At 53.5% G+C, this 21,694-nt stretch overlaps 1 protein-coding gene across 1 annotated transcript in view; it reads left to right on the top strand.

Annotated features, from left to right (window-relative positions):
• SCART1 (scavenger receptor family member expressed on T cells 1) overlaps nt 1–21,694 on the top strand; it is a 36,263-nt gene that overhangs the window by 2,336 nt on the left and 12,233 nt on the right. The window contains exons 6-13 of the mRNA XM_086616209.1: nt 330–644; nt 1,117–1,179; nt 1,264–1,585; nt 2,007–2,035; nt 2,295–2,432; nt 2,815–2,910; nt 3,148–3,231; nt 4,465–4,525. Coding sequence (XP_086472335.1) covers nt 330–644; nt 1,117–1,179; nt 1,264–1,585; nt 2,007–2,035; nt 2,295–2,432; nt 2,815–2,910; nt 3,148–3,231; nt 4,465–4,525 — 1,108 coding nt within the window. The remainder of the gene's footprint in view (nt 1–329; nt 645–1,116; nt 1,180–1,263; nt 1,586–2,006; nt 2,036–2,294; nt 2,433–2,814; nt 2,911–3,147; nt 3,232–4,464; nt 4,526–21,694) is intronic.

The following is a 21,694-nucleotide window of genomic DNA, read 5'->3' as shown; positions in this document are numbered from 1 at the left end:
GGACCCTGGACCCTGGGGAGGTCGGGATGCAGGGAGAGCCGGGCACGGCCAAGGCTGTCCATGGCTGCCTCTGAGCCCCTGCCCGAGCCCGTCCTGCTGACACTCGTGCACAGGTGCCCTCAGTCCCACTGGGGTCCCTGGGGAGCTCAGCCATCCCAGAGGGTTGGTGGGAAGGGCGGGGGTGTGTGTCCATCAGGGACTTCTCTGTGCCCTGGGGTGCACGGGGACACGCTGGCCATGGCCCTGCCTGATGGAGGGCCTGGGGAGTGCAGAGATGTTCTGGACCCGTCCCAGACCAGCCTGTTCCCCCTCCGTGCCTTTCCTCCCAGAGTTCGTGGCCCTGAGGCTGGAGAACAGCGACGGCTGCTCCGGGCGCCTGCAGGTTTTCTACAACGGGACGTGGGGGAGCGTTTGCTCCAACTCGATGACTCTCCAGACGGTGTCACTGGCATGCAGGGAGCTGGGCTGTGGGGATGGAGGATCCCTGGAAACACCCCTGTCCTATGGCAAGGTGTCTGGCCCTGCGTGGCTGGATAACGTGCAGTGTGGGGAGAGAAACAGCTCCTTCTGGCAGTGTCCCTCCGCTCCCTGGGACCCACAGTCGTGCGATGACCTGCGAGAAGAGGTCCACATCATCTGCAAAGGTAACTCTGAGCCAGCGGGCACCAGTGTCACCCCAGCTCCTGCTCCCCACTGGGCATGGCCAAATGCAGAGAAAGGGCTTGGAGAGGCTTTTCCTTTCCATGTCAGACCCTTCTGCTGCTGGTGGCACAAAGGTGACCACAGCCACACACGTCCAGCAGCAGCTGTCACCCAGGTTGACAGCAGGGCTCAGCGAAGGCAAAGGCATCTCCAGGGGAGGTCTCAGAAGAAACCAGACGGGGTTCAGAAAAGCCTCCCCTCCACAGACATGCACCTGCTGCTCTGTGAACCAGAAACCTTGGGGCTGAGCAGTCAGGGTCCCCCCCCAGTCCTGTGTATGTCCCCTGAATGACCAGGGACATGTCCACCTGCCATGACCATGAAGGTCCAGGGAGGCAGGAGCAGAGCTCAGTCCCGCTCTCTTCTGCACCATCCCCTAAACCAGCCCCTTCACTACGGTGTTTCTTTCCTCAGGGGGACGCCCAGAAACGCCCCCGGCCCCGTTGGCCCCGTGCCCCAACTCCACGAGCTGCACAGGTAGCTGCTCCTCCGTGTGCCCCTCTCGCCTGGCAGGGCTCTGCCTGCTGTCCCGGTGCCATGGGAGGTCTTTGCCTTCTCCAGAAAGCGAGAAGATCCGTGCCGTGGGTGGAAAGGACAGGTGCTCTGGGAGAGTGGAGATCTGGCACCGCGGCTCCTGGGGGACAGTGTGTGATGACTCCTGGGACATGCGAGATGCCGAGGTGGCTTGCAGGCAGCTGGGCTGTGGCCCCGCGGTGTCTGCCCTGCATGAGGCTGCGTTCGGGATGGGGACAGGCCCCATCTGGCTGGAGCAGGTGGAGTGCCGAGGGACGGAGCCATCTCTGCAGGACTGCTGGGCACGGGCTGGGGATGGCGGTGCGTGCCGGCATAAGGAGGACGCAGCTGTGCGCTGCTCAGGTGAGCGGCAGGGCTGGGAGCCCTTGCTCCAGTGTTGGCAGGGAGCTGGGGAAGGCCTTGTGTCCACTCTGTCCTGGCATGGCCCCTGATCTCCCAAGAGCAAGAACGTTCCTGCGGAGTGCAGGAGCCTGGTGCCAGGCAGGGAGCAGCCTTGGTGGAACTGGACATCCTCTGGCCACTGCCCATGGGGCCCTGCAGCCCCAGTGCTATCCCCTGGGCTGCCTGTGCCATCCTGCCTGCCGCCCAGAGCAGAAGCCCTGGGACCTGTCCCAGCCTCCCTTTCTAGCACTACAGGAGGGGCAGTTTGGGTGGGATGTGTCAGGGACATCTACAGACAGACATGGTGTGTTGGGGAGGAGGCTTCCCGGCACCTGCACACTCACCCTCTCAGCCCAGCTCTCTTTTTCTTCTCCTGCAGCTACACCCAGTACAACAGCAGCATCCCCACCCCGAGCAGGTAACTGTTGTCCCTCCAGGGCTGGATATCACTGGGACCAGGCTGTGACCCACAGCTGGATGGAAGGGGCTCCTTGCTGGGGTGTGAAACTCCCAGGAGGAGGCACTGACAGGGTGGAGGTGGGGTTGGGTAGGGTTGTAATTTACCCATCAGGGCAGAAACTTCCCCATCACTCACCCCTGTGGTGCTCCACCCTCCGCTGCCTTGTGCGATGGGGGTCACGACTGGTGCTGCCCCTTCCATGTTCTTGCCCACACAGATCCCACCCGAGGCCATCTGACCAGCAGTGGGAGAGTCTCAGTGCCCGTCATCATCTGCATCATCCTGGGGGCCCTTCTCTGCCTGCTCCTGGCCCTCCTGGCTGGGCAAGTGCTAAGTGCCAGGGCTAGGGGCAGAGGTGGGTCCTTCCACAGTGGTTCCATGGGGAGATAGCTCCTGGAAAGGCTGTGGAGTGCTGTCGGGCGTCAGGAAGGGGCACAAGTAGAGCTGGGGGATGAGACTGTGTGCTGCCATCTGCCCCTTGCGCTGTCCCGTTGAGTGCCTGGCTGTGGGGCACCAGCAGCAAGGGCTGGAGAGGGCCCAGAGGTGGGGGAAGCTGGTGATGAGGTGAGAAGAGAAATGGCAGAGGAGGGATGGCAAAGGCTGGCCATGCTCTAGGTAGTGCTGGAGGGGGCTCTGGGGTACAAGGGATGACAGGAGGAGTACAGGGCAGCAGGGTCCATCTCCGTGGTGTCGGGCCCCCAGACAGTCCCTTGTGCCAGCCCTGCCTCTGTCCCCAGGCTCCAGGAGAGCTCAGGGTCCCTTCCTCGAGGCCGTGTATGAGGAGATCGATTACAGCCCAGCGTGGAAGAAGCAGGCGAGGTTTGGTCACTCAGGTGGGTGTGGGTCCTCCCTGGAGGAACATCTGCAGGACCCGTCCTCCTGGCCCCAACCCAGAGAAGATCTCTGGGAGCCCCTCAGCCCATAGTCCCTGCCACGCTGGGGCCGTGTGAGCTGTGGGGAGAGCATCCTGGTCCTGGGCCAGGGAGAGGAGCTTTCTCCCAATGACTAGTGCTGACCATGAGCCAAGTCAATGGGCCTTCCTCCTCATCACCCACTGTGCATCTCTCCAGGCTCCTATTCAGAGGAGTCCCTGACCCAGCTGCAGCCCTACCCTGGGGCCGATGAGGATGAGGATAATCTGAGATCAGCACCAGGTAAAGGAGGTGGGAAGGGGTTGATCTCCCTGCAGACATGTGATGGACAGAGGTGTCACTGAGTGTCACTGTCAGAGATGGGGAGGACATGGGGACCTCCTGTGGTGCTGCCACCACGAGTGCCTCAGCCCTGTGTCCCTGCTCATCCTCCTGCCCTCTGCTCTGCAGGACATATCTTCTCCCTGTCACCAGCTCCCCTCTGCTTTCAGATGTTCTTGTTTTTCCTGGAGGTGACCCACTGGATGGCTATGATGATGCCAGGAAGGTTTCTGACCCTGGGGAAGATGTTGCCCCTGGGCAGGGATCTTGGGAAATGCCCAGGACACCAGAGGAGGGAGCAGGGCCCAGAGATGCACCCAGAGGTGAGAAGGAAATGTAGCGCTGCTGGTTCCTGTGGTGCCATCACTGGTGCCACCCAAGTCACTGCTGTACTGAGACACAAAGCTCCTGGGAAGGGGGAATCTGCCCCGACAGTTTGCCTTGGAGAGACTGGGAGTGGGAGAAGGAGCTGACTGTGGTGAGGAGCAGGGAGGAAGGTGATGTACAAACCCTATGGGATGAACTGCAGTGTCGTGCCTTGCTGCTTGCAGGGGCCAGCCTGCATTCCTGGAGAAGTGCCGTGGTCCCTGGAGCTGAAGGTGACACCTCGTCCCTGTCCCCGGGGAGCATGGGCTATGATGATGCTGAAGAGGTGTCTCTGGCACATGCCCGTGAGGACACAAAGGCTGTGACACCAGAGCTCGGTGCACAACAGTCCCTGAGCCCCAGGCCAGCAGAGCCCATCCCTGCCGTGACCCTGGGAGAGCCATGAGCACCAGGGAGCCATCTCCCTGGACCCACGGGCAGCAGAAACAGCCCCGAGTTTCCTCTGGTTTTATTTCCATTTTTACGCTGTGCATCATATTTGTTGTTATTAAAAGTCTGGGGGGGCTTTGACCTGGAGCTGATGCTTTGCCTGCCCAGGTGTCGGGGCATCTCCCTGAGGCTGTTGACGGGGAGCAGAGAACAAAGATATGGTGGTGGGGAAGGGGCATGCCTCGGGGACAGCAGGTCTGGAGTCAGGCTGTGGGGCTGTGAGAGCCCACGGTCCCTGTGAAATAATCCTGCTGACAGAGACATTTCCATCCTGCTGGTCACAGGCAGCTTCTAGTTGAAATGACTCTGATAGGTCCCGTGATGCCCCCCAGCACCCATTCCCTCAGCCCGGGCTTTCCCAGCTGCTCTTTCCCCCAGACCCTGCCTGGGCCATGCTGGTCCCACAGTGCAGAGGCCATGACAGAGCTGCCATGTCAGGGTGAGCTGTGGCCCCACAGAAGGGAGCCCTAAGGTGGCCTTAGCACCCTGAACACCCCAGACAGTCCCAGTGGGTTCATGGCCCATGGATCAGCTCCCACAATGGTTAAGAGGCATGGGGGGGACCTTTTCCTCAGTGCTTTGGGAGGCAGAGAAGGGAGGGGCCAGAAAAATGGAGACAGGATCTCCACGAGACCCAGGCTGCAGCCCAAAGCCATGGTTCAGCCCCTGGCCTGGAGAAGGGCCCCTGCAGGACGATGCTCACGTGGAGCATATTTCAATGGTGGAGGAGATTTGGTGTCCCTCCCCTAAAGCCGGTGCTGCTGGGAGCTGAGCCAGGGTCCCTCTCCCTTTGCTGGGGCTTTCACCTGCCCCAGCGCCCACGGGCAGAGAAACCTCTTTCAGAGGAGCTGGGGGGGGAGAGGGTTTGACACCTGGGCAGGACCTGGCACCCAAACTGCCCTCCCTGCTCCCGCTGGTGGATCTCCACCCTGCTCCAGCTCTTCCCTGAAAGGCTCCTCTGCTGCGGGCTGGAAGGCGCGTTGGCTGTCTGTGGGGAGTTGCTGCAGCTCAGCACTGCTGCAAACAGCAGGATCTGGCCCTTGAGGAGAAGAGGGGACGATGCGGCTGTCACCAGCATCCTCTCCCACTACAGCATTGCCCCGTTCCCTGCTGGGAGCTCCTCCAGCCCTGAGGTGACCCTGGGGGGACCTGGAGGAAGCCCAGGTTCATGCATCCCTCTGCTCCATACTGTCATGGTTTAACCTGGCTGGCAAGTAAAGGTCATGGAGCCGCTCGCTCACCCTCCTCGACACCTGGGGAATGGGGAAGAGAATTAGAGGCAAAAAGGGAAGGAAACTCATCAGTTGAGGGAAGAAAAGAAGAAGAAAGAAGAAGAAGAAGAAGAAGAAGGAGAAGGAGAAGGAGAAGGAGAAGGAGAAGGAGAAGGAGGAAGAGAAGAAGGAGAAGGAGAAAGAGAAGAAGAGAAGAAGAGAAGAAGAAGAGAAGAAGAAGAAGAAGAAGAATGCAAAACGAAAAGTAATGATGAAATAATAATAATGTATGTAAATATATATAATTATGTTAATATATACAAAGAAGTGATGCGCAGTATCATTGCTCACCACCTGGTGACCAATGCCTGTCCCATTCCAACAAGCGATCCCGAAATAGGTAAGTCCCAACACTGCAATCCCAGACTTGTGAAAGGCCTGAAAAGAGAGCGAGAGAGAGATGAGACTCCGAGAGTCTGAGAATAGTGCTCACAGAAGAGAAAGAAATCAACTTCCTGGTCATCTCTCATCTGTATACTGGGCATGATGTTGCATGATGCAGGTCCTGCTGCCACGCTCTGGCCCGCTCCAGGGCACTTTGATGGTGAAGAGAAAACCTCGTCTCCTGAGACTCCTCTGCCACCCTGGGCAACACCTCTCTGTGCCACCTCAGTCCCCAACTGCACAGCAGGAGCAGTGCAACACAGTGAGGGAAATGCCCTCCCTGGGGTCAGGTGCCTCCAGGCCTTCATGGCACCCCGGGGCATGTAGTGGAGGGAAGATGGGGACAGCAATCTCACACCCCATCCTCCAGGCACTGCACCCCTGTGTTCCTCAGCATCTCTGGAGGTGAGGTGAACAGCAAGCATCCATGTCCTTGGGGCTGAGGGGGTGAGTTGGGCTCAGGGACATTCCCACTCCTTCAGCACTGCCCTGACAGCAAAGCAGTGCCCTGGGACAGCCCTAGCTGGGGTCTCTGGGGCAGAGTGGGTGAGCATGTGCAACTGTTAACTCAAAGGTTGAGAGCTTGACCACATGCAGGGATGGTGTCATCATGGTGGCACAGCTGGGGTGACCGTGTTGCCCAGTGCCAGAGATTTTTATCCTGCAGAGCCCCTGTCTGGCACAGAGGGTTTGGGGGAACCCAAACATGATCACAGTCACCATGAACTTCTGGAGTGGTTGAGGTGACGTGCAGAAACAGACTCCACAACTCGGAAAGTTGCCCAGTAGGTGTGTTTATTGCAGCGCTGGGTGCTCGGGGGATCGCTCCACCACAAACGTGCACCCCCGCCGTAGCAGTTTTTCTTGTATTTATACAGACACACTCATCACCCCCTCCCCAAAAGGGCAGTCTCTCCCAGGAGATCATTTCCATAGTCCCCGCCTCAGGATCCGCCTCGACACGCCTTCTGGTGGTCGTGGGCAGGGGTCTTCAGGATGAAGGCCGTAGGTCTTCCTCACTGCATTTTTCACTTCTTCCCTAGAATTCCTGTTTTGGCTGAGCTTGCAGAGCCAAACCAGTTCCCAGCCTGGCCTGTCCTTGAGTGGACACCTGGTTGTCTCCTACTTGTTATTGTTTGAAGACAAATGTTAGTTCTTGTTAGTCCTTATCTCTCCTATTTGTCTTTTCTTTCTCCCTACGGGTCATGAGTTACAACCTTGCAAGCGTTTATTTTGTCTCTTTTACTGGCCTTCTTTTCGGGTAGCCAGTATTTCAAAGCAGGGATTAGTATTTTATAACTGCTAACATTTCACAGAGCTAATATAGTCTTATGTAGTCTTATGCCTACTCCTGTACCCATCCATAGAAATAACAGCTAATATAGTTTGATGTGGTGTTATGCCTACTCCTATAACTATTCCCCTATCACTAGGAGGGGGCGGGGGGCTCTAGGAGGGGTCTCTAGGAGGGGTCTGGGGGCTGTAGGAGGGGTGTGAGGGTTCTAGGAGGGGTCTGGGATCTTTATGATAAGCCTGGGTGGCTGTAGAATGGATCTGAGGGGATCTAGGGGTCTTTAGGATGAGTCTGGGGGCTCTAGAATGGGTTTGGGGGCTCTAGGATGGGTCTCGAGGGATGTAGAATGGGTCTTACAGGATCTGGTGGTCTCTAGGAGGGGTCTGGGGTGATCTGGTGGACTTTAGGATGGGTCCGGGGGCTGTAGGAGGGGCCTGGGGTATGTGAGGGTCTCAAGGAGGGTCTGGGAGTGTAGAATGAGTCTGGGAGGATCTGGAGGTATCTAGGATGGGTCTTGGTGGGTGTAGGATGGGTCTCAGAGGATGGAGGACGGGTCTTAGGGGTTGTAGGACAGGTCTGCGCGGATGTGGATGTCTCTAGGATAAGTCAGGGGGCTTTAAGAGTGGTCTGGGGGCTCTAGGATAGGCTTGGGGGAGTGTAGAATGGGTCTGGAAAGATGTGAGGGTCTCTAGGATGGATCTGGGAGATATGAGAGGGGCCTGGGATCTTTAGGATAGGCCTGGGTGGCTGTAGAATGGGTCTGAGGGGATCTGGGGGTCTTTAGGATGGGTCTGGGGGTTGTAGGAGGGGTTTGGGAGCTCTAGGATAGGCCTGGGCCGTTGTATAATTGGTCTGGGTAGATGTGGGGGTGTTTTGGAGGGGTCTGGAGGCTCTAGGAGGGACCTGAGGAGGTCTAGAATGAGTCTGGGGGGATCTTGGGGTCTCTAGGATGATTCTGGAGCTTCTAGGATGTGTCTGGGCATGCTGCGAGGAGTCTGGGGTATGTGAGGGTTTCTAGGATGGGTTTGTAAGCTTTAAGAGTGGTCTTGGGGCTCTAGGATAGGCCTGGAAGTTTGTAGAATGGGTCTGGGGGGATCTGGGTGTTTCTAGGATGGGTCTAGGGGCTCTATGAGGGGTCTGGCAGGGTGTAGAATGGGTCTGGGATGATCTGGAGGTCTCTAGGATGGGTCTGGGGGCTCTAAGGCCTGAGAGGGTGTAGAATGCATCTGGATGGATGTGGAGGTCTTTAGGAAGGGTTTGGGGTCTCTAGGAGGGGTCTGGGGAAGTGTAGAATGGGTCTGGAAGGATGTGGGGATCTCTAGGATGGGTCTGGGAGATCTAAGAGGGATCTGGTAGCTTTAGAATAGGCCTCGGTGAGTGTAGAATGGGTGTATGGGGATCTGGGGGTCTCTAGGATGGGTCTGGAGCTCTAGGATAGGTCTCAAGGCTCTAGGATGGGACTGGGGGAGTGTATAATGGGTCTGGGGTGATCTGGGGTTCTCTAGGATGTGTCTGGAAGGGTGTAGAATAGGTCAGGGGGGATGTGGAAGTCTAGAATAGGTCGGGGGCTCTAGTGGGGGTCTGAGAGTTCTAGGAGGCATCTCAAATGGTGTAGAATGGGTCTTGTAAGATCTGGTGGTGTCTAGAAGTGGTTTTGGGGCTCTAGGATAGGCCTGGGTGGTTGTATAATTGCTCTGGGGGGACCCTGGGGCATCTAGGAGGGACCTGGGGGCATCTAGAACGGACCTGTGGGTGTCTAGAATGGGTCTGGGGGGATCTCGGGGTATCTACGATGAATCTCGAGCCTCTAGGAGGGGTCTGGGTGCTCTAGGAGGGGTCTGGTAGTATGTGGGTGTTGCCATATGTTGCTGTTGAGATGGACACGACGTACACAACTCCAAGCAGTGTTCATCAGTGTGTGTGTTTATTGCAGGTTCCAGCACTTTCACACTAATTCTGACAGTGCACGCGACATAAGCATTAGGTGACTGGTTACCTATAGCTGTTCATGCGCCTTAGCCCAATACATCATTGGTGATCACGCGCTCTATGTAATCCAAGCCAAATTCGTTACATCATGCAATTAGTGATGCAACACAGTCCAGTTTCTTATCTTACAGTTCCTCCTTATCTTACGGTTCCCTGGCTCCCCCAGCGCCTGTGAGTTGTTTCCATTTCTCCTGTTCAGGGAGTTTCCAGATCTTCGTGGGTACACAGCAATCTCTCCAAGGTCAAGTTCTTCATCTTCTGTCCTGGCATCCACGGACCAGCCGTAGTTTCCCACATGTCTTCCCACACACTGTGCCACTTGTAACTATCCCACCTTGGGACAGATCTCTTGAGTTTTTTAAATAGTTCTTTAACCCCAGACAGAATCTGAAACACCTTCCAGACACACAGCAGTAGGACCATGCTGGCTAGCACACCCCCAGGACATTCAAAATCCTCAAAGACTGTCCTAATCAGCCCGAATGAGAAGGGTGGGGTGAAGAGCTGGTTGGATGCGAGTACCAACAAATTCTGAGAAGCGGTGCCCGAGATACGGGCACAATGCCAATGCCGCATACATGGAGCAGCCCAGCCACGTGGCAGCACCATGACCGTATCATCAGCCATAGTTACACCTTACAGCACCATGAGGGCCCTGAGCGATGATAAACACCACCGCAAAGAGCACACAGGGCACGTAAGGAATTAGAGAAAACCACCACGCGAGCAACTGGAACAATATATGATCAATCACTATTAACACAATAGAATAAACACGTGTAGCAAATTTGTTTTAACACGGTTTAGTTGACTCTCTCGTTATCAAGCCCCATGTTGGGTGCCAAAAATGACTGTTGTGGTTTAGCCCAGCCGGCGGCTGAGCCACCGCACCACCGCTCGCTCACTCCTCCCCCCGGCGGGATGGGAGGAGAAAATGGGAACGAGAGGGGTGAAACCAGTAGGTTGGGATAAGGGCAATGTAATAGAACAATATCAGGAAAAAAGAAAGAACAGGGTAATCAACCATGAACGTATGAACCGACCGCCGTGAGGAACCTGACGCACCGCCCGCTCCTGACCCCCCCAAGCGAACCTCCTCCCCCGGCTGCTCCCCCAATATATACTATTGGCATGATGCCACATGGTGCTGAAGAGCCACTGACCAGGCTGGGTCAGATGCCTGCACAGTGTCCCTTTCATCTTCCCCGAAAAAAGTTAACTCTTTCATAGCCAAACCCAGGACACCACCCCAGCAAGTGACCCTGAATGGCAAGCCAACGCCTCCATCTCAGGTAGAAGGAGGACAGTGGCTAAAAGGAAATTAATAAAAGGAAAATTGAAGAATAACTGGTGCCTAGGGAGGGTTTGTTGAAGTAACAAGTAGCCTGGAAACCGAAGAGCAAAACCTTACACAAACTCAATAGCTCTTCTGACCTCTCGATGAGTGCTTGCATGTTCTTTTGCGTTAAGATACTTGACGTTTCACACCGGGAATGTTTGGGGATGGTAAGGCTTTAAACCCTTGTTTCCTGTCTAAATTCCGGTCTAGATTGAGTTTGGCATATTTGCAGCACTTACGGAAGAGAACTTATTTTTGTGAATATTGACTATATGCTGTAGAATGATAACGCCTTGTGCTGCCTGCCTTGAGAATGGTGTTGTGCATTAATTTGACTTGACCATCGTTTAGTATGCGAGACTGTATAGTTTATATTTTAAGAACCTGCTCTATTTTATCAAAAATTTCTTTTTTAACACTGTTTATACACTGAATTTTTAAATGTATTTGGGTTGGATGTGACTGCTTCTAAAGCTTTCTAAAACATCCTCAGCGGTATGCCTCTGTCTTACATAGGGAAGGTGGCATTTTTTCCAGTTCACTGGTGACCTCTTGAGGTCTAATGCAAATTTTCAAAAATCCTTTTACATGGGTTTAAAGGTTAGTCTGATTGCAGCTGATATGCTTGCGTTTTCTGAATGTAATTAGTATGGATATTGTCAAGCTAAATTAGGAGAAGCTTCATTGTGGGTGAAAAAACAGCTTATTTGGAAGGTATCCTGCCATAGATAGCATCATAGAATCATAGAATGGTTTGGGTTGGAAGGGACCTCAAAGATCATCCAGTTCCAAACCCCCTGCAGGGACACCCTCCAATACACCAGGTTGCTCAAAGCCCCATCCAACCTGGCTTTGAACACTTCCAGGGATGGGGAATCTACAACTTCTCTGAGCAACCTGTTCCAGTGCCTCACCACCCTCAGAGGGAAGAATTTTTTCCTTAGATCTAATCTAAATCTGCCCTCTTTCAGTTTAAATCCATTGCCCCCTGTCCTATCACTACACGCCCTTATAAAAAGTCCCTCTCCAGCTTTCCTGTAGGCCCCCTTTAGGTACTGGAAGGCTGCAACAAGATCACCCCGGAGCCTTCTCTTCTCCAGGCTGAACAGCCCCAACTCTCTCAGCCTGTCTCCATAGCAGAGGTGCTCCAGCCCTTGGATCATCTCCATGGCCTCCTCTGGACCCGCTCCAGCAGCTCCATGTCCTTCTTGTGTTGGGGACCCCAGAGCTGAATGCAGTATTCCAGGTGGGGTCTCACGAGAGCAGAGCAGAGGGGCAGAATCCCCTCCCTCGCCCTGCTGCCCACGCTGCTCTGGATGCAGCCCAGGACACGGGTGGCTTTCTGGGACGCCAGCGCACGGTGCCGGCTCATGTTGAGCTTCTCATCCACCAGCACTCCCAAGTCCTTTTCCTCCGTGCTGCTCTCAATCCGTTCTCCGCCCAGCCTGTACTTGTGCTTGGGATTGCCCCGACCCACATGCAGGACCTTGCACTTGGCCTTGTTGAACTTCATGAGGTTCTCACAGGCCCATCTCTCCAGCCTGTCACGGTCCCTCTGGATGGCATCCCTTCCCTCCAGCGTGTCCACACCACCACGCAGCTTGGTGTCATCTGCAACCTTGCTGAGGGTGCACTCGATCCCACTGTCCATGTCGCCGACAAAGATGTCGTGACAGTTTGATGGGGGGGGGGTGCTCTGGTGGCAGGGGAGGGGATTTGCTCCCTGTGCCACCAGATCTGAGTCCCATCCCCCCCGGGGGAGGTTGAGCCAAATCGGCGCCTCTGCGAATTGCCCTATTTAAGTTGGGACAAAGGGGCGGGAAAGGGGCTTTTGCCCAGGAGCGAGGAGAGGGGCGGGGGGCGCTGCCCTCGCTCCCGGCTCCCGGCCGGGCGGCCGCTCGGGCCGGGCCGGCGCCATGTGCTCAAGATGGCGCCGGGGGAGCCGCATGGGGGGCTCGGGAAGCACCCCGCTCCCGGGGTGCCCGCCGGGCCGAGCTCCCCTAGAGAGGATTAAGATCTAAGAGAAAACAACCACAGCGACCGAGTCAGTCAGGATGGAGCAGGAGGAGGGGTGCTGGAGCTGAGGTTTCCCTTGCAAATCGGTGTGAGATGGCAGGCGGCCCCCTGCAGCCAGGGTGTGCTCGGCGGAGCAGAGACCCACTCGCGGCCCGTGGAGAAACCCATGTCAGGGAAGAGATGCCTGAGCCCAGGAGAGGCCGTGGAGCAGGGGATGCACGACCAAGTACTGTTAATAATGGGCAGGGGATGCACGGCGGGGTCGTGGGGGCATCTGGAGTCCGTGGGACGCCCCACGCCGACGCGAGTGGCAGCAGCTCCCTAAGGGGCCGAGACTGGTAAAGCCCGAACTGGTGCGATCCATGGGGAAGGATGGCAATCCTGCGGGCAGGGCTTACGCTGGAAAAGTTTGGGGATTTTTCCTCGTGAGTAGGGGATCCACTGAATCAAGGTAAAATGGTGTAAGGACTCCTCCTCCTTTCAGAAAGGAGCGGCAGTTAACAACATGGATGAACTGACCTGCACCCCCCATTCCCTGTCCCCCTGCGCCGCTGGGGGGGAAGGCAGAGCCAGGAACAAAAGGAAAAGGGGGTGGGGAGGTTGTTGTGTTTAAGATCTGGCCTTGTTTTTCTCTTTCTCCTCTCAAGTAACCGGTTTCGTTCCCTTTTGTCTCTTGTTAAGTAACTGTTAATAAATTGTTTTGTTTTAAGAAAAAAAAGCCTGAGTGATGTTTTGCCCGGGACCATGGTTGGTGGGTGCTCCCTCTCGGTTCTTGTCTCGACCCTCAGCCCAAACCCACGACAGACGTTCACTAGCACTGGCCCCAGTACCGACCCCTGAGGAACGCCACTCGCCTCTGGCCTCCACAACAGGACACAATATCCAGGGAGGCGATTCTGCCCCTCCGCTCTGCTCGCCCCTTGCGGCGCCCCCGGCCCCCGTGCCCCGACCGGCAGTTGCCGAGCGCCCTCCAGCGGCTCCGGGCAGCGGCACAGGGCCGGTGCTGGTCCCACGGTGACCCGCAGCATCTCGCTTCTCCCCCCAGCCCCGCACTCGGCCTGTCGCCCTCCCGACGCGGCGGGCGGTAGCGGTGCCCGGCGCGATGTGTCCGCTCCGCGCCCGCCTCCTCTGTTAGGTGCCGGGGTCCCGCCGGTGCCCGCCCGCCCACCGACCGCCTCTCCCTCCTCCTCCTGCCGGCGCGAGGACTCGACGTGTTGCTTCCCCGCATCCCGGAGCCGGCGGGAGGGCGGCCGGCAGCCCCGTGCCCCGAGTCCCGCAGCATGAGCGCCGTTGTTCCGCGCCCGGCGAGGCGGCGGCTCCCCGTGGGGCCCGCCGCCCCCCGCTCGGACGGTCCGGGTTGGATCCGTCTGTCCTTCCCGCCGCCTTCCCCGCTCGGACGGTCCGGGTTGGATCCGTCTGTCCTTCCCGCCGCCTCCCGCTCGGACGGTCCGGGTTGGATCCGTCTGTCCTTCCCGCCGCCCCCGCTCGGACGGTCCGGGTTGGATCCGTCTGTCCTTCCCGCCGCCTCCCGCTCGGACGGTCCGGGTTGGATCCGTCTGTCCTTCCCGCCGCCCCCCGCTCGGACGGTCCGGGTTGGATCCGTCTGTCCTTCCCGCCGCTTCCCGCTCGGACGGTCCGGGTTGGATCCGTCTGTCCTTCCCGCCGCCCCCCGCTGCGGGGGCTCCCGCAGAGCCGCTTCCCCGGCGCCCCCGGCCCGCGTGCCGGGGCCGGTTGGGTGCGGGGTGCGCTGGGGCTCCTGCCGCCCCCCAGCCCGAGCGCGGGAGCGGCCTTTTATCCTGCGGGGCCGGAACGCTGCCGGGAACCGAAACCCGTCGGAGCGGCCGGGCGGAGCGCGGCCGAGCGGGTGCTCCCAGCTCCGGGCAGCGACAGGCGGGGCGGCGGCGGGCGGTTCCGTTTCAGAACGAGAGTGGCCGGGGGCGTTAAGTGACGCAGGGTGGCTCGGAGCCCGTCCGGGCAAGTGGTGGCCCGGGGCGAGAAGCCGCGGTGGGCACCGGGGCTGCCCTGCGGCGCCCGCGGGCTCCGCGCTCGGTGCCGCCGCGAGAAGCGCCTGCGCCGAGGGGCTCTGCTGGGCTCGGACACCGGGCAGGGAAGAGTTAAAGTCACTCTGTGCTTCACGTGCGTAACTGGCTTCCAGTTAAGGGTAAAGTGATAATTAATTTCGCGTTTCCTGGCTCGGTGGTTTCATTATTTTTTGGTGAAAGTAAAACTAGTGTGGCGTGTGTGTGTTTTTAGGGTGTTTCTTCATTTCCTTGTTTTTTGTTTTGTTTTTGTTTGTTTGTTTGTTTGTTGACAGTAGTGTTGCAGTGTGGAAGTGTAGTTTGCAATTAAGAGATGTAAACATGCCTGGTCTACGTATCTACGCTGTAGTAGTTTTCTATTGCTTATTTCTACCTAATTATTTTTGTGTATGTTATTTTTTTACAATCGGTGCTGAAAACATTTGTTTTGTAATGAGAAAAATGTATAATCACTACTCCCTGGTTAAACACAGTTTCATGAATGGGATCTTGTATAAAATCCTACTGAGCTGTGATATATTGTATGCAAAGTGGAGACCGAATATGAATATTTAGATCCAGTCATAACTGATGTGTTTCGTAATGAGACTGCTGAAAAAATCTAAGCAATGCTGATGCAAAACTCCAGACAGGAGGAAAGTAGCTGTTTTACTTTTCAGTACCATACTGGGAAAAGTCTATTACGATGTCTGCACAGAGAAATAACACTCAATACACGTGACAATGTAAATTTATGCTCTGCAGCGGTACAGGAACAGAATCTGTATGTATGTTGAACAATGGGAGAGGAAAAATTATCAGTGTTTATAGTTTTTGTACTTCTTTGACAAAGAGATGTTATGTCCGAATCAAGAATTACATTGACCTATTTTGAAAAAGTGGTGGATCTGATTCATTCTTACTAGCGTTGACATTTGCTGTTGTGTAGTGCTTGGTCTCTGGTAACGTATCACTCAGTTGTCAAAATAAATAATACGTCAAGCTTACCTCATTGCTCAAGGTAACGCTTGAGCTTTGGTGTGATAATATTCTTCTGTTTGCCCTTCGCTGCAGTCTTGATTCTGTTTTTTTTTGTCCCATAAATACGTTTTAAATATGTTGTTGAAACACCTTCCCTTTCAGTTGGGAAAGGAGGTGCCACTGGTGTCTGCAATTGGAAGACTGGATCTTATATGAAAATCACTGAGTCCAAGAACTGTCGTCTTTGTCTTCCAAATGGACAAGGATGTCTTCATTTCTCAGTAAAATGAGAGGGAATTTTCCAGCTTTGTGTGTTACCTTCTCAGAAATGGAAAATGTGTAGAGTGGATTTTAAATTGAAAATATAAAGGGAAAAAAAATCTAATTAAAGGCTTTGCACATAATTTGTCTTTTGTAGGACTGGAAGTTCTCTAATTTACGGTGCTTTGTTTAATCTACCTTAAGTTTGATCAGTAGCAATGAAGTTGTTCCATAAATCCGAAACTGGTTTATGCTTTGTTCTCTCAGTTATTTCAGTAGAACAAAGTACCTTATGCTTTAAAGCCTCAGTTAAATTTATAGTTTCCCTAAGCTTAAAAAGGCCCTACGTGCCATAGTCAGATAGTAGCAAAAACTTACATAGAGAGATTGATAATTGATCACGTAATTATTCAGTGGCTCACCGTGCTCACACAATTAAACATATTTAAAGAGGCATCATCTTGAAACCTAATCAGCATTTTAAAAAGGACTTAATATTAGTTATTGCCTTTGTCCTTGAGTGCTGAGGGTTTGTTTTGCTTTATTTTACGTTCAGCATTTCCTCTATGTAGCTTACATTCCTTTTTTGTTTTACCAGGCTAAAACGTACAACTTTACATAAGTAGAACTGAAAAAGATGCTTTTTGGTTCAACATTTCTGTTGATAGTAAGAGTTGCAAACGTGATAGATGCAAAGCACCACGAATATTGCTGCCAGAATTGTATCCAAATATTTCTTAGAGGAGCAGAAGAAACCCAGACGGAAACACATTTACAAGTGTTTTCTTGTCCTCTTTTCCCAAAATTTCTCAGAGCTTATAAGCCATTCTGTGTTTCTCAGAAGTATGTGGCTCCCAGGAGTGAAAAGATGAGCCGAACAGCTCCTCCGGGATCCGTGGGCCGGCACATGGATGTGTCACTGCTCACAGCTCCTTTTTAAAAAAACGGGGTCTTCATAACTGTAATGCATTAAAATCCCATGAGAGTGTAAGAAATGTCATCAGACACCAGCTCTGCAGAAGTTCAAAGTAATATTGATACAGTTTTGATGAAGAATTCTGCTTTGCGTGTTTAGTTTTGTGTTGGTGGTTTTCTGTTTGTTTTTTTTTTTTTTTAATTAATCATTCTTATCAGCTATTTAGTTCTTCAGGTTATTTCTTTGAGACTAAGTGACAGGATTTCTCCTTTTCTTTCTGGAATGCTTCTTGACATTCTCGTGTCAACTAGAACTTTTGCCTCTGTTACAGATATGAACAACGACCATAGTTAACAAGCCAAAATCTTCAAAATCTAAAAAGTCGTCATCAAGGCAGTCTGACAAATCTTTGAAACTCTGTACTAAAAAAATGACATCACGCACTGCAAATTTGGGCCAGGCGCCACCTGCAGAAGATCCAAACAAAGTCTCTGTGGACAAAGGAGCTGGAGGTGATACTTTGCAGAATCCCAGAATGTTAGGGATGGAAGGGACCTCAAAGGATCATCTAGTCCCATCCCCCTACCGGAGCAGGACCACCTAGATCAGATCACACAAGAATGCGTCCAGGCAGGTTGGAACATCTCCAGAGAAGGAGACTCCACAACCTCTCTGGGCAGCCTGTTCCAGTGTTTTGTTATCCTTACTGGGAAGAAGTTTTTCCTCATGTTTAGCGGAACCTCCTATGTTCCAGCTTAGATCCATTTCCCCTTGTCCTATCATTGGATGCCACTGAGAAGAGCCTGGCTCCATCCTCATGGCAGTCACCCTTTCCATATTTATAAACATGAATGAGGTCCCCCCTCAGTCTCCTCTTCTCCAAGCTAAAGAGACCCAGCTCCCTCAGCCTTTCCTCAGAAGGGAGATGCTCCACTCCCTTCATCATCTTTGTGGCCCTGCGCTGGACTCTCTCAAGCAGTTCCTTGTCCTTCTTGAACTGAGGGGCCCAGAACTGGACACAATATTCCAGATGTGGCCTCACCAGGGCAGAGTAGAGGGGGAGGAGAACCTCTCTCGACCTACTAACCACACTCCTACTAATACACCCCAGGATGCCATTGGCCTTCTTGGCCACAAGGGCACATTGCTGGCTCATGGTCATCCTGCTGTCCACCAGGACCCCCAGGTCCCTTTCCCCTGTGCTGTTCCCCAACAGTTCAGTCCCCAACTTGTACTGGTACATGGGGTTGTTCTTACCCAGGTGCAAGACTCTACACTTGCCCTTGTTGTATTTCATTAAATTTCTCCCCGCCCAACTCTCCAGCCTGTCCAGGTCTCTCTGAATGGCAGCACAGCCTTCAGGTGTGTCAGCCGCTCCTCCCAGTTTAGTGTCATCAGCAAACTGGCTGACCATGCACTCTATTCCCTTATCCAAGTCATCGATGAATATGTTGAACAATACTGGTCCCAGTACCGACCCTTGAGGGACTCCACTGGATACAGGCCTCCAACTGGACTCTGTCCCATTGACCACTACTCTCTGGCTTCTATCCTTCAGCCAGTTCACAATCCACCTCACTACCCGATCATCCAGACCACACTTCCTCAGTTAGCTGTGAGGATGCCGTGGGAGACTGTGTCAAATGCTTTACTGAAGTCAAGATAGACCACATGCACAGCTCTACCATCATCCACCCACTGGGTGATGTCCTCATCAAAGGCTATCAGGTTTGTCAAGCATGACTTCCACTTAGTGAAGCCATGTTGACTGCCCCTAATGACCCTCTTATCGTTGATATGCCTAGAGACAGCACCAAGGATAAGTCATTCCATTATCTTTCCAGGAACGGAGGTGAGGCTGACGGTCTATAGTTACCTGGGTCTTCCTTCTTGCCCTTTTGAAGACCGGAGTGACATTTGCTTTCCTCCAGTCCTCAGGCACCTCTCCTGTTCCCCACGATTTAGCAAGATGATGGTGAGTGGCCTGGCAATGACATCCGCCAGCTCCCTCAGCACCCGCAGGGTGCATCCCATCAGGATCCCATGGACTTATGGATGGCCAGGTTGCTTAACTGGTCCCTAACCAAGTCCTCATCAAACAGGGTAGACTCCTTCCTCTATCCTGACTTCCTCAGGAGCCTCAGGGTTCCGGGGCTCATCAGGATAGCCTGCCAGCAGTATAGACTGAGGCAAAGGAGGCATTCAGTAACTCTGCTTCTTCTCATCCTCTGTCACCAGGGCACCCTCCTCATTCACCAGTGGGCCTACATTGCCTCTAGCGTTAGTTTTCTCTGCAATGTATTTGAATAAGCCCTTTCTGTTGTCCTTGACCTTTCTTGCAAGGTTTAATTCCAAGGAGGTCTTAGCTTTCCTAGTTGCCTCCTTACATCCTCTGACAGCAGACCTATATTCCTCCCAAGTGGCCTGCCCCTCCTTCCATGATCTGTACACTCTCTTTTCCACTTGAGTTTGCCCAACAGTTCCCCATTTAACCACGCAGGTCTCTTGGTGCCCTTTCTTGACTTCCTACCTGTTGGGATGCACCGGTCTTGAGCTCGGAAGAAGAGGTCCTTGAAGGCTAACCAACTATCTTGGGTCCCTTTACCTTCCAGTACTCTGTCCCATGGGATTTCTCCTAGCAATTGTTTGAAAAGATCAAAGTTGGCCCTACTGAAGTCCAGGGTTCTAGTTCTGCTAGGTATTCTCTTCCTGCCACGAGATCCTGAACTCCCATCATTTCATGGTCACTACAACCAAGGCTATCCTCTACCTTCAGCGCTTTGACCAGACCCTCCTTATTAGTGAGAATAAGATCCAGCAGCACTCCTCTCCTAGTAGGCTCATCCACCATTTGCATCAGGAAGTTATCATCAACGCACTGAAGGAACCTCCTGGACTGTGGATGGCTGGCTGAGTAGGCCTTCCAGCAGATATCAGGATAGTTGAAGTCCCCCGTGACCACCAGGGCCTGCATTTGCAAGACTGCTGTCATCTGCCTGTAGAAGGCCTCATCAACCTCCTCATCCTGGTCCGGTGGTCTGTAATAGACACCAGTAACAGTATCACACATGCCAGATAGTCCTTTAATTCGCACCCACAAGCTCTCAACTTGCTCCTGATCCGCCCCTGGACAGAACTTAATGCACCCCAGTTGCTCCCTCACGTAAAGAGCAACTCCACCACCTCGCCTTGCTGGCCTGTCTTTCCTGAAGAGGACATAGCCATCCATGACCACATTCCAGTCACGAGCTGTCCCACGAAGTCTCAGTAATTGCTGCCAGACCATAACCCCCTGATGGAACACAGATTTCTAACTCCTCTGTTTGTCCCCCACGCTGCGTGCATTGGTGTACAGGCATCTCAGAGCCAGCTGAGCCACCGATTCCACCCTAGGGGGGTGGGAGGCCTTATTCCCTGGGCCGAGTTTACTGAGCCCAGTTATATCCCCCTCCCCCTTCAAACCTAGTTTAGAGCCCTCTCGATGAGCCCTGCCAGCCAATTTATTGGCTTTATCATCAGTATTTTGACTGTTGAGAATTGGAAGGCCCTGTTAGAAGTTGAAGGCTATGCCTAAGGGTCATCTCTATCAGAAAGGGTTTGTTAAGCTCCGATTCCTACAAATCAAAACAAAGAAGAAACCTTCTATTACTGGTTCTTGCATTTCTCCATGAGTACTCATGGAATTATGGCTGACTTGCATCAGCCTCAGAACCAGGCTTACGATCCTAGAAAGCATGAGATAGTCCTCATGTGTGAAAGGAATGAGATACTGCAATCTCCAGAGACACACACAGTTCTTTCTTCTTAACTTCAAAGGTGGAAAATGACCCTGTTGGTATTATTTTGTAAGTGTAAAATAGACTAATTTAAGAAATATCTTCCAGTAATATTCTCACCATTTAAGTAATTCATAGAATCATAGAATCGTTAGGGCTGGAAGGGACCTTCAAAGGTCATCTAGTCCAGCCCCCCTGCAAGGAACAGGGATATCTCCAACTAGATCAGGTTGCTCAGGGCCTCATCCAACCTGGCCTTGAACGTCACCAGGGATGGAGCATCCACCACCTCTCTGGGCAACCTGTTCCAGTGTTCTACAACTCTCATGGTAAAAAATTTTTTCCTAATATCCAACCTGAATCTACCTCCCTCTATTTTAAAACCATTACCCCTTGTCCTATCACAACTGGCCCTCCTGAACAGCCTCTCCCCATCTTTCTTGTAGGCCCCCTTGAGGTACTGGAAGACCGCTATAAGGTCACCCCGGAGCCTCCTCTTCTCCAGGCTGAACAGCCCCAACTCTTTCAGCCTGTCCTCATAGGAAAGGTGCTCCAGCTCTCTTATCATCTTTGTGGCCCTCCTCTGGACCATCTCCCAACTGGTCCATGTCCTTCTTAAGTTGGGGGCTCCAGAACTGGACACAATACTCCAGGTGGGGTCTCACAAGGGCAGAGTAGAGGGGGAGAATCACCTCCCTCGACCTGCTGGCCACGCTCCTCTTGATGCAGCCCAGGACGCGGTTGGCCTTCTGGGCCGCAAGAGCACATTGCCGGCTCATATTGAGTTTCTCGTCCACCAGCACTCCCAAGTCCTTCTCCTCAGGGCTGCTCTCGATCCATTCTCCGCCCAGTTCATTGTTCACAAGCTTTGATAACAAAGAAACATCATATCAAACGGTTTCCTTGCTGATGTTTGTAAGGGTGTTTTTCAGCAAAGGAGCCAGTAACACGGTCCACGGTCCTGCAGGAAGCATCTCTTCAGTTTAGACCCCGCAAGGGCACTGGACCAGCAAAGGAGTGGCATTGCAGGTCCAGAGGAGGGCCATAAAAATGATCCGAGGGCTGGAACACCTCTGCTGTGAAGAAAGGCTGACAGAGTTGGGTTTATTCAGCCTGGAGAAGAGAAGGGTCCCAGAAGACCTCATTGTGGCCATTCAGTACTTAAAGGGGGCTGTAAGAAAGATGGGACAGACTTTTTAGTAGGGCCTGTTGCGATATAGGATGAGGGGTAATGGTTTTAAACTAAAAGGGGTAGACCCAGACTATATTTAAGGAAGAAATTTTTTATGATGCGAGTGATGAAACACTGGAACAGGTTTTCCAGAGAGGTAGTTAATGCCCCATTACCAGCCAGTTGCCGAAG

The sequence above is a fragment of the Tauraco erythrolophus genome, chromosome 9 (assembly GCF_009769465.1).
Source record: "Tauraco erythrolophus isolate bTauEry1 chromosome 9, bTauEry1.pri, whole genome shotgun sequence".
NCBI classification, from domain to species: domain Eukaryota; kingdom Metazoa; phylum Chordata; class Aves; order Musophagiformes; family Musophagidae; genus Tauraco; species Tauraco erythrolophus.
The sequence above is the reverse complement of the archived record's forward strand: the minus strand, read 5'-3'. Positions and strand labels throughout refer to the sequence as shown.